General features: G+C 39.9%; 1 protein-coding gene across 2 annotated transcripts in view; it reads left to right on the top strand.

Annotated features, from left to right (window-relative positions):
- The window catches only part of LOC146863704 (long-chain-fatty-acid--CoA ligase ACSBG2-like), a 466937-nt gene that overhangs the window by 254920 nt on the left and 199065 nt on the right, over positions 1-12952 (top strand). For both annotated transcript variants that reach the window (XM_085627844.1, XM_085627845.1), the window contains one exon: positions 10716-10836. In XM_085627844.1, coding sequence (XP_085483970.1) covers positions 10716-10836 — 121 coding nt within the window. The remainder of the gene's footprint in view (positions 1-10715; positions 10837-12952) is intronic.

Here is a 12952-nt window from a genome sequence, read left to right as displayed (position 1 = left end):
TATCCTTCCTAGGTATTGGCTTTCTCATATTATTCAGTTGCTGCTTATGTCTACAATGTGGGCCAGCGATTTGTGGTCTGTGTGCCACCTCGTGTATCCCACATCCAAGTTTTCGTTCGAGATCCCGGAAGAAGAAAGAAGAACAAATGATGCTATATGAACAGATCGATGGATTGATGAAGATCGATATCTCCTAAGGGTCCGAAGGGGACAAGGAGGGAATGAGGAAATATGAATTTTGTGATCAGTTATGTCCCCTATCGTAGACCCCAACGGCTCCATGTGCCTGCTATAAGTACATGTATGTTCCCTCCTGCTCCAGTTTTGAAGACGCAAATATATGTGCGTCCACCGTCAACATGTCCTCTTTCAGATCCGCCATGAATGGGTCAGATATTCCATTCCTAAGTATGAAAGGCTACCGACTTTATGTGGTTCACTTTCCACATTTCACAGATTCAGGCGAGTAGGCCCGAATTCTGTCATCAAGCCTTTTCCTGCCTTCTGCTTCTGAAAGCTCCAGTCTGAGCCTGCATCTGTGACCATGAACTTTGTCTTACTCCTTGCGCGGCTAACGGTGCCTGATCCAGCCTGTCGCCTGCCAAAAACTGTATTTCACCTTCGAGATTATCTCCTTCGCTCCTCATCCGATGCATTCCTGTCTAGCAGTTTAGGTAAACATTCCTCCAGCTACCGTGCAAAGGGCCAGGCCTCGCTGTCCTCATGCAAGTAATTCATAGCCCCGTTACCATGGAATATTTCTACCCCCTCGCATCTAGTGTAGACACTTAGACGCTTGTACACGCACTAACAGTCAGTATAGTCAGTATAGAATAAGATTCTATCCTAAGAGACCTTTCCTTTTGGATAACACAGTTCTTTAAACATAGGATATTAGATATGATTTGGAATTAGGTTGACATAACCCCAGACTTCTGTCTCCACATGTAGAGCTAAATGTCAAGTCCCCTTCACCCTCTAGTTGCACGTCAATCACACGTCATGCGGCTGCGTGCGCATCTTTGCCAAACATTTCTGCTGAAATTGCAGGATTCTTTTATGGATCCACCCACTTGTGACATCATGTTCAATGACGTTTCTTGAATTACGCCCTCTATTAGCTACGTATGCACCTTTTATCAGCTGGTACGCCTCTTGCATCTGTTTCACTGTAATGTATTTTCTATAAAACTGCCTATCTGTCAATAATATAGGCTCCCTTCCTTCCTGAACTTTCGTGGTGATGGAACAGAAGGCCCACAATTCGAATTGTCTTCCTTTTTATAGGAATAAAGCATTTTAAACCCTCTAATACCACGGATTCTGCCTCTTATATTTACTGAGTTATTTTTGATAGACTTTACCGCATAAAAAATAGTACCGGTAACAAAATATTTACCACAAGATGATGACATCTGTTCGGGTAATATGTGTCAAACATATTCGTTTTCAAAATATCTGTACTTTCTGGTTCTTTTTCTGCTAAATATTCAATTCCTTGAACAGATTTCAGTACCCGATTTACAGATTGACACCCCTAGTCTGATTTTTATAGTGAGTTCGCCGACAACAAATATAAGAAACATTTGGTCTTTCACCTGAAATTACCTTAAACTTTGTGATTTCATCCTCAAAATTTTTTGTAATCACAGGTTCTACATTGTCTTCAACACTTTCTTCTACTAATGTCACAGTTTCTCCACTCTCTTGCTGAGGACCAAAGTAACAAAACTCAATATCCTCACAAACCTTCTTCACATCTGATACTGAGCCACGTAAAAGAGCACTGTTCAACTCATTTAACTTTAGTCTGGACTTTTCGCATAATACAATCTTCTCACTAAGTTCCGCATTTGAGTATGATGTACTGCCAGCATCCTGAAATTGTGAAAAACACTTTCACAAACTTTCCTAGAAAGACAAGCCAGAGAATGACATTGCTAACCAGTATTTTTTCTCACTCTGCAAGGGTCTAGTCCTTGCAACACCCTAATATTTTGTTTAACACTTTTTTTAGCATATGCTCGTAATAAACTACATAATTTATCAATAGATTACTGTTGTACACTACAAATACTACTCCAATCCCATGTATACACAGGGTGTTTAGGACGTCTCCCTAGAACTTCATCAGCTATCACTTCTTCTGCATTTCTTTCAACCATTTTCTCTTTCTCAATTGGACAACCATCTCTAACTTCGTAACCTCTACCACTGGTGTCAACTGCAAGCACTAATTTTTTGCTCTGTAAATAACTCTCTTCATTAAAGAAAGGCTCTGAAATGGAACTGTGTTTCCATTCTCCCAAAAAAAATCACAATTTTTTTTTCTATTAATTACTCATTTCCTCCTACTTTTGGCCTTCATTAAAATGATTGGTTTATCTAGTGATCGAATTCTGTTTAATACTAAAATGAATAGTTTCCTTTTTACTTCAAAAGCCTTTTCAACAATGTTTTCAATATGCTTCTTCTTTTTATAAAATAGAGCTCTCTTTTTATATTTCTTCACATCTTTCAAGAAATTATGTACTACTCTCTTGTAAAATATTTCTTTTCGTAATTCCTTATACTGATTTTGCCTTCTTTTAGCACACTTTGTCTCCTTTGACTGAATATTTGTTTTTTTGCTTTTCCTCTTATTTTGAATTTTTTTTCTAGTTAAAACATTCACAGTGGATTCAGCGTTCTGTACATTCTGTTTCCTCCTACAAACATTTTTAATAAATTGCTTTGTGATCTTACCAGAAGATTTTTTCTTTTTAGCCACATTATCTTGTACAATCAATACTTGTGGTTGACTTTTCTTCAAGTAATTCTCCTGTCTCTGTTCTTTTTTTTTTTTTTTAAGTCATGATTTCTCTATTTTAACGTTGAAAAACAGTATCTGTAAAAAAGAATCGCAATTAAAAGTATATTAATAACTTTCAAATTCACACTATTCTATTACTGTAAAAATACATTTTATATAAATACTAAGAAACTATAGCCATGAAGCACAAGTCTGACGATGGTTAAAACACTACAAGCATAGAGCATACTACTTTGAAACAGTTTATGCCCTAAAGCCTACCTCACTAAAAGAGTACATGCTAACTGACTGAATGATTACAATACTATTAGGAAACAAACTGGGTGTGTGACAGGGTGTTTCCTAGAAGTGTATGAATACTGACATGATTATTGATAATGTGAAAGACAAGTGTGAAGGTGATTAGAGACCTACATGCATACTGGACACATGTTTCAATCCATTCATACATTAAGGCCTGTCTCACTCCAATACTATTTGTATACTGATTAAATGATTAGAGTACTGCAAGAAGAATGCCTAGGTGAGTTTATAATTGTTTGTGTTTTGGCACAGTGAATGGATTACTCCATGCTGTTGAATGGGCCACTAGAGAACTCCAAGAGGAGCGACAGAGTATTTGCTAGAAGTGTATGAATACTGACTAGGGAATTGAAGGTGTATAACACAAGTGTGTAGGTGGTTAGAGGACTGCATGCATAGTGGATAGGCATTTGAAGCAATTCATGTACTAAGGCCTGGCTCACTGCATGAGTACTTCGGTACTGACTGAATGATTAGAGTACTGCAAAGAGAGTGCCTGGGTGAATTTATAAGTGTTTGGGTTTTGGAGCACTGAATGGATTAGTACATGGTGCTGAATGGGTCGCTGGAGAACAATAAAGGGAGTGACAGGGTGTTTGCTGGAACTGTATGAATACTGACTGGGTAATTGAAGGTGTGAAAGACAAGTGTGTATGTGGTTAGAGGACTGCCTGCATAGTGGATAGCGGTTTGAAGCAGTCCATGTTCTAAGGGCTGGCTCAGTGCATGAGTACTTGGGTACTGACTGGTTGGGTTTTCGCACAGTGAATGGATTAGTACATGGTGCTAAATGGGTCACTAGAGGAGTGCAAGGGGAGTAACAGGTTGTTTGCTGGAAGTGTATGGATACTGACTGGGGAATTGCAGGTATGAAAGACAAGTGTGTAGATGGTTAGAGGACTGCATGCATAGTGGATAGGGGTTTGAAGCAGTCCATGTGCTAAGGCCTGGTCACTGCATGAGGACTTAGGTACTGACTGAATGATTAGAGTACTGCAAGGAGAGTGCCTGGGTGAATTTATAAGTGGTTGGGTTTTGGCGCAGTAAATGGATTAGTACATGGTGCTGAATGGATCAGTAGAGGAGTGCAAGGAGAGTGACAGGGTGTTTGCTGGAAGTGTATGGATATTGACTGGGGAATTGAAGGTGTGAAAGACAAATGTGTAGGTGGTTAGTGTACTGCATGCATAGTGGATGGGCGTTTGAATCAATTCATGTGCTAAGGCCTGCCTCACTCCATTACTACTTGGATATTAACTGAATGTTTACAGTATTGCAAGGAAAGTTCCTGGGTGAATACATAAGCAATGGCTGGCTTCTAATTCTACCAAAACTTGAGAACAGGAAAGGTTTTTAAGCAGTTATGTGTATGCAAATATATGAATTACCCAAATGCTTCTCTCACAGTGGTTCCCAAATGCACACAGACTCACAGTGTGATTCTAGACAAGCAACACTATCCCTTGGACATTACCAAAACACATTCACTACTCTGGAAGGAGTAAGGAGACTGCACACAATCTACATATTTCAGTACTGCACTTTAGTGTCAAACCCTGACTCATTTTATCAATGCATAAGCAATGACTGGCTTCTAATGCTACTAAAACTTGACAACATGACAAGTTTTAAAACAGTTATCTGTCAGCAAATACACGATGTTCCCAAATGCACACAGACTCACAGTGTGATTCTAGACAAACAACACTATCCCTAGGAGTTTACCAAAACTCATTCACTACTGTGCAAGGGGTAAGGGGACTGCACATAATCTACATATTTAAGTACTGCACTTTAGTGTCAAAGCCTAACTCATTTTATCAAAGCATAAGCAACGACTGGCTTCTAATACTACTAAAACTTGACAACATGGCAGGTTTTAAAACAGTTATCTGTCAGCAAATACATGATGTTCCCAAATGCTTCTCTCACAGTAGTTCCCAAATGCACACAGACTCACGGTGTGATTCTATACAAGCAACACTATCCCTGGGAGTTAAACAAAACTCATTCACTACTATGGAAGAGGTAAGGGGACTGCACACAATCTACATATTTCAGGAATCCACTTTAGTGTCAATGCCTGACTCATTTAAACAAAGCATAAGCAAAGACTGGCTTCTAATGCTACTAAAACTTGACAACAAGACAGGTTTTAAAACAGTTATCTGTCAGCAAATACACAATGTTACCAAATCCTTGTCTCACAATCCTTACCCAAATGCACACAGACTCACAGTGTGATTTTAGGCAAGCAACACTATCATAGGAGTTTACCCAAACTCATTCAGTAGTGTAGAAGGCGTAAGAGTACTGTACACAATCTACATATGTAAGTACTGCACTTTAGTGTCAAAGCCTGACTCATTTTATCAATCCATAAGCAAACACTGGCTTCTAATCCTACTAAAACTTGACAACATGACAGGTTTTAAAACAGTAATGTGTCAGCAAATACATGATGTTACCAAATGCTTCTCTCACAGTGGTTCCCAAATGCACACAGACTCACAGTGTGATTCTAGACAAACAACACTATTCCTAAGAGTTTACCAAAACTCATTCACTACTGTGCAAGGGGTAAGGGGACTACACACAATCTACATATTTAAGTACTGCACTTTAGTGTCAATGCCTGACTCATTTAATCAAAGCATAAGCCATGACTGGCTTCTAATGCTACTAAAACTTGACAAAATGAAAGGTTTTAAAACACTTATCTGTCAGCAAATACATAATGTTAGCAAATGCTTCTCTCACAATCCTTACCCAAATGCACACAGACTCACAGTGTGATTTTAGACAAGCAACACTAGCCTAGGAGTTTACCAAAACTCATTCACTAGTCTAGAAGAGGTAAGGGTACTGTACACAATCTACATATTTAAGTACTGCACTTTAGTGTCAAAGCCTGACTCATTTTATTAATGCATATGTAAAGACTGGCTTCTAATGCTACTAAAACTTGACAACATGGCAGGTTTTAAAACAGTTATCTGTCAGCAAAAACATGATGTTCCCAAATGCTTCTCTCACAGTGGTTCCCAAATGCACACAGACTCACAGTGTGATTCTAGACAAACAACACTATCCCTAGGAGTTTACCAAAACACATTTCCTAATCTTCGAGTACCACATTTTAGTGTTCAAACATGACTCATTTTGCAAATTCATAAACAATGACTGATTTCTAATTGTACCAAAATATAAAAACAGCACAGTTATCTGTCTGCAAACACATGAAAAACACAAATGTTTATCACAGAATGGTTTCTACATGCACACACACTGTCAATAAGATTGTAGACAAAAGAAAGTACTCCCTACACTTTAGCAGAAGAAATACATTAGTCTGATTAAAATCAAAATAGTCTACCTACATCCCCTCACAATTAAATAACTCACCTTTCAAGTTGTTTTGTAGATTAAGAAGTATATCAGTCACACACCAGATATCAGTCACACACCAGATTTTCTTATACAGAATCTCTGCACTGTACACCTGTCAGCAAAACCAAAGAATGGCAAAGTTTCCCTCTCATTAGGCACACATATACATGTAAACATCAAATCTCATTCCTTCCCACATACATTCCAAAGCAAACACACATTTCTATTGGTTAAACATTTGAACCCTTTCCAAATGACATAAATGTTAACCCTACCCCCATTCTGCCTTCTGCCTGTTACCATAGCAACAGGTCATGGAACACTGAACTGAGCTCACAGGTCACAAGTTCAGAACACAATGTTGCTAATCAAAACAGCAAGTGTTCTTGACTTTTCAACATATTAGCTTATCATATATAATGTTCCTTTCACGCACTTTTTGTTAACCAATAAGAATCAAGTGTTTAAAAAACAGAAACATGCACCCTACCTTTCAGTGTAGAAGGTTGTCAAACAACCAATAATTTCTTGTCTTTTTTCAAAACTGCATCTTAGCTACCATTTTAGAAAAATCTTACTTTTCAAACTGCCATTTCATTTACAGAGACCATCTGAGTGCATCCAGACCTCCCTTCAAGATGCTTAGAGTGTGGATTGTGGGACACAGCTATATTTTCTGGAGCCAAAGGTATGCAGAAAACAAAGGCATTCACAAAGACCTAGGTTTGCCAAATGTAGACATTAAATGGATTGGACAGACAGGGTTAAAGTGGCACCAATTGATGCCATTGGTAAAAACCTTTATGCATATCCAACACCCTGACCTCATAATAGTGCACTGTGGTGGCAATGACCTAGGCACTTTGACTGGGGCAGGTCTGGAAATGCTTATGAAGGACACCTTTGCAGAATTGTTTTCACTTTTTCCCAAAACTGCCTTTGTGTATTATAACATATGCCAAAGGCAGAAGTGGAACTGGTCCAATCATTTTTGTCCACAGATTGAGAAAGCTAGGAAACATGTGAATAAATCTGTTTCTGCTTTTCTCCGAGACTATAGAATGGGGTCCATTTACAATAACAATCTGCGCTTTCATATGCAAGAGATGTATAGGAGAGATGGAGTACACTTTACTGATGAAGGAAACAGAGTCTTCCTCAACAACTTTAGACTCTGTATAGGTACTTACTTATAAGTACTAAAAACTCTCAATGAACACACTTTTTAGAGCCACTCAAGAACAAAACACTTAAGCTAGATGTTTATCTCCCAAAAATGTCAGGTTTTTTTCCTCCGATCCGCGCACCCAACGTGAGAGGAACCGTGCACCCAACGCGTTAGGATGCGCGACTCCTAATTTTACAGTAAAAAAAAAAATAGCCGCTATCATTAATTTTTATTATCCCTGGGGACCCCATCCCCCGGGGCTTATAAAAAAGGTTGGAGACCGTGGGGGGAGCCCCAACGCCCCCACGGTCCCAGCCGGCTCCCCACGTCCTTCGGGAGCCGGCATTGCTTTTCCACATGGGCAGCTTCTGACATGCATCTCCCCGTGTGGAAAAGCAATATCGTTTGGATTTTGAAAGAGAGAGCAGGACCTGCTCTCTCTTTCAAAATCCTAACGAAGTTTGCTATGGGAGGGCGGGAGACTCCCGTCCTCTCATAGCAAACAACAGTGTCCTGGAGGTGGGAACCCCAGGACACTGTAGGAGCTGGCCCTGGGGGATGGCGGTCCCCAGGGCCATCGAGAGCTCCAGGAGGGGGGCCACGCAGCCCCCCTCCCCCTCTTAATGTATAACCATTTTGCCCCCGGGATTTGGCCCACCCGGGGGCTGATTATTAACGAAGCGCGGAAGCCAGCGCTTCGGGTTTTTTGTATTTTTTCGTCCAGATCCGCGCACCCTGCGTGCATTTTGCCGATTCTTTTTTTTTGTTTAAAAAAGGGGGCCCTAGGGGGTCCTTCTGGGAACCCCTGAGCAACACTAGAGGGTCAGAGTATTTCTACCCTGCCCCCTTTATATGTTTTAAAAACGTATTCCCCTTACTTCTTCAGCCTCGCTTCTACTGAGGCGCAAAATGGCTGCCAACAGTTCCTGGTTTCGAATGTAGACAGACACTCGACAGCCAATTAGCATTCAGCACGTGATCAGGAGGGTGCACGCAAGGTTTGCAGAGGGTGCGCTTAGGGTGCGGGGAGGGTGCGCGGATCCTCCGAGGCCATAGATATATATGTACTTTTAACTCTAATTTTCTCAGGAACTACTGAACGGATTTACACCATTTAAGCAAAAGGCACGAGTCTGAACTGAGGACTACCTCTTTGCCAAATTTGGTGTAATTCCGTTCAGCAGTTCTAGCTGTAGCTGCGTCAACAGGTCCTATGGGAAAATGAATGGGGAAAACGCATTTTGGGACCTCCCTTTTTTCTCGGCCCCTGCTTGATGAATCACCTTGCAATTGTCAGGATAGGAGAGGACCGGAGCTGGCCAAAAAATTTGAAAATTTCGCGAAGATTCGTCAACCGGCGCCAGACTTATTGGGAATAGAATGTTGCGGATTTTCTATGGAAAATAGGTCCTAACTATAACTACCTACTGGCAATTTTCAGAAAAATATATAATGTTATTTAATGAATAAAATATTTATAAATAAACAGTTAAAAAACTGTAGAAAATCAGTACAAAAAATAGATATAACTACTATCACACTTAAAAGTTAGCATTTAAAAAACCTTTGAAATTCACTGAAAAAAAACATAGGTTTCAGAGACGTTATAGTTAGAAATTAGCATTTAAAAAACCTTAGAAATTCACAGAAAAAAACATAGGTTTCAGGGGTGTTATAGTTAGCTGCCCATTTCACTCATACAAAACCATGGAAATTCCTCAGTTATAGTTAGTTCTGCTAACTATAACTCACGCGCCCGCAATGCACTGCTGATGATGTCACATGATGAAAGGTTATACTAGTGTATGATGAGGTGTATCAGATTGTCAAGTGGATGATGTCATCAGTGATGTCATTTGAGATGTCATCAGTGATGTCATCAGTGATGTCACTGACCATGTCATGAATGATGCAATATGTGACATCATCATACACTAGTATAACCTTTCATCATGTGACATCATCAGCAGTGCATTGCGGGCGCGTGAGTTATAGTTAGCAGAACTAACTATAACAGAGGAATTTCTATGGTTTTGTATGAGTGAAATGGGCAGCTAACTATAACACCCCTGAAACCTATGTTTTTTTCTGTGAATATATATATATATATATATATATATATATATATATATATATATATATATATATACGGTCATGGTACATATTCATGGAGTTATATAGAGTAAAACTTTGCCTACCCACAGAAACTGACCTACCTAATATTTTTGGCTTCGATCGTCTTGACACAATATTTTGTCTCACCATTTTTTTGTTTCTGAAATTTTGTCCAAACACCCTGGTGTTGTGGCCCTCATTGCCTGGATACCCTGAGTAGGAGCCACATTTTGCTTAATTTCATTCATTCATCATACTGAAGAAAAACGGGAATCGCAATACCCAGGCCTTTTGGGGAAGAATTGTAAAGGGTTGAACTGGTATGCCTGGGTCATCTAGGCATAGAGATGCAGTTCCTGACACTGGTCCACTTCACAGAGGACACACTTTAGGTTATGGCATGATTTTGTAGGTAATAAACTTGACAATTCCTACAGAGCCTGCTGAGTTCCACCTATTGACCAGGCTTCAAAAAACAATAACCTGGTTTAATAAAAACAGACTCAAGGTGCCAGGCACTGGGTGTCTCAACTCAGGGCAAAAAGCCTGATGTCGACAACCAGTGGGGAGTCTCCCGCTTGAAGGCAATGGAAGTAGTTTACACCAGATGTCTTAGGTCACAAATGTGACTCACTTTTGTAGATGGTTTGATTGTGTTACATCAATGATTAAATTATAAACAAGAAAATACCGTTCCCTGCCTGTGCAGCATCTGTTCTTTCTGAGACTAGTCTGCCTTGCTGTTACCTTCAATATATCTGCACTCTCGTGATATTCATGTAGGTTGTAGGACTGCTGATTGAATCCTTACTAATATTTTTTTCAAGAGACAATATTACACTACTTTGTTCCATTGAAATACATCAATTTTCCTGTCTCATAAATGTAAGATATGGATAAGAGATTAATCATTTTATTTTCTTTCAGTGGCTTGGCGGTTGGAATTTATACCACAACCTCAGCAGAAGCTTGTCGATATGTGGCTGAAAACTGTGAAGCTAACATCCTTGTGGTGGAGGACCACACCCAGCTCCTTAAGATCCTGCAGGTGAGGTTCTCAATTCTTACCTCTCAAAATGTCTGAATGTCACTTTGACTTTGTGATTGACAATAATGAATTGGTGGGAATCTAGTAGCTCAAAGGGGTCCTTCCTGACCATATCCCTTTTTTTCTATAGTTTATTGCTTCCTCATGCACGATCCAGCCATGAACTGAGAATCAGTTTAAATAAAAGAAACCCTGAGGAGTTTTGGTGCTCTTCATGCGAGTGAGGAAGCTACTACTGTTTAAAAGGCAATCATTGCGATTGTTTATTTCTGATGGAACTCTTCTTCTTGATGGAGAGACTTCAGACCAAACACTCACAGCTCCTACAGTGTGTGCTTTGGGAGCTTGTGTGCTGCATGGAAAGTCTCCACCCAATGCAACCATGGCTCCAGCAGCGGGTTTCATGTGATTGTTGAGCTCTTGAATTCTAATCTATATTTATTTGAATCCCTGAGCTCACAAGTTGGAGACTACCACTTTTTTACAGGCCTAACTAAATACCAGGGCCAGACTGGCCGTACCAGGGAACAGGTGTTTCCCCAGGAGGCTGGAAGGGTGGGTCCGGTGTTGTAGTGGTGAAGGCCGGTTTTATTACTGGTAGTTGGCTTTGCAGCGGTGCTGCAATATTGGCCACCTGTAACAAATGCGGCAAGCAAGCATTTCCAGCCTGCCAGGGCCAGGCAGTGCTTTGGTTGGAAAAATTGCCAGGGCTGCTTTAGGTTCTCAGTTCAGCCCTGATACATACTAGACGATTCCTGCTGCATATCACCACAAATGTGCATGCAGTACCAAAAGGTCAAGTCGTACAGGTGTGCTGTTAAGCACACAGTGGAGGCTTTACTTAAGCATTTAGATTTGTCATTGACACAAATGACAGAGAGGAGAAATATTGACTAAGAACTTTGGGCCTGATTACGATGTTGGCAGACAGTTTACTCCATAACAAACGTGACGGATTGTTGCAGCGTGGAACATCAAATTCCCCCTTCGTCACAGACCAAATAAGCAATAGCAAATACACTCAAATACATTCATTGGTGGGGCCCATAACACCAACACTCACACCTCATTGATCTGCTTCCCTAGAGGAATAAGTTTCCAAACGCTGACATGAAAGGAATATCTTTACCTAAACCGTAAATGCATTGAATACTTTATTAACTCCAACCTTGCGATATTCCCCTCATTAGGTGATGAATCATTTAGTTGTTTTGTAGTTTAGTGATCCAATTCATTTATCTATACTCTACTCTTTATCCTAGTTTTCTTCTTCAAATAATCGACACAACACATTTATCAATTAATCAAATATCTTTTATCTAATAAAATCGCAAATTGTTAGAAATCATAATCCAAACCGCAGAACATCATATTTACCTAAACTGGCTAATAGTCATCCTCTAAGCCATTCAAGTCGTGGAAAAACCTTTAAATTCATCAAAGTCAGGCCGCAATTCAGTCTCTCAAAGACTCAGGATAACAACTGTCCAGCAGTGTCACCGTACTCTCCGTCAGCATAACGTCAGGAAATCGTGTTGGTCAAAGAAGAGAGAGTTTTTCTAGTTCACTTTCCTACCTACTTTTATAATGAAAATAATTTCAAAATGTATCAAGATTGGGGTTTTAGAAAGTCCTCATTGGTGGACATGGGGTCAAGCGGTAAAGTTCTCACATAGTCCGCAGGATTAAGTCATGGCACTTGCTGGTTCCGATTTTAAAGACAGTCCATTGTATTATCCTTGGCGAAGCTCCCAGAGTGTCCTTGATAAGATCATCATCTCCTGGGGTCAGGACTAGGCCATTGTTGCTGGAAGTGATGCCCAGAACCTCGTGTGTCAGCAGCAGTCACGTTATACGTCTCGTTCAGCCATCTTGGATTAGGCCGAAATGGTCAACTTTAGCAAAACAAACACAAACACATAATTAAAGCATGGAAATGGCTAATAAAATGTTAAACCCTCACTAATTCCCTTATGTGTAAGTAATTATCTAGCAGAATAGCAACATTCAAAGCGTTTATACTCACTCAATGATGCGCAACTTACAATTACATCGCAAAAGCAACATTTATCATGCAATATTCTAATTTTCTACTATTAGTATCCGTACATATGTT

The sequence above is a fragment of the Triturus cristatus genome, chromosome 2_1, assembly GCF_964204655.1.
Source record: "Triturus cristatus chromosome 2_1, aTriCri1.1, whole genome shotgun sequence".
Classification (NCBI taxonomy): domain Eukaryota; kingdom Metazoa; phylum Chordata; class Amphibia; order Caudata; family Salamandridae; genus Triturus; species Triturus cristatus.
The sequence above is the reverse complement of the archived record's forward strand: the minus strand, read 5'-3'. Positions and strand labels throughout refer to the sequence as shown.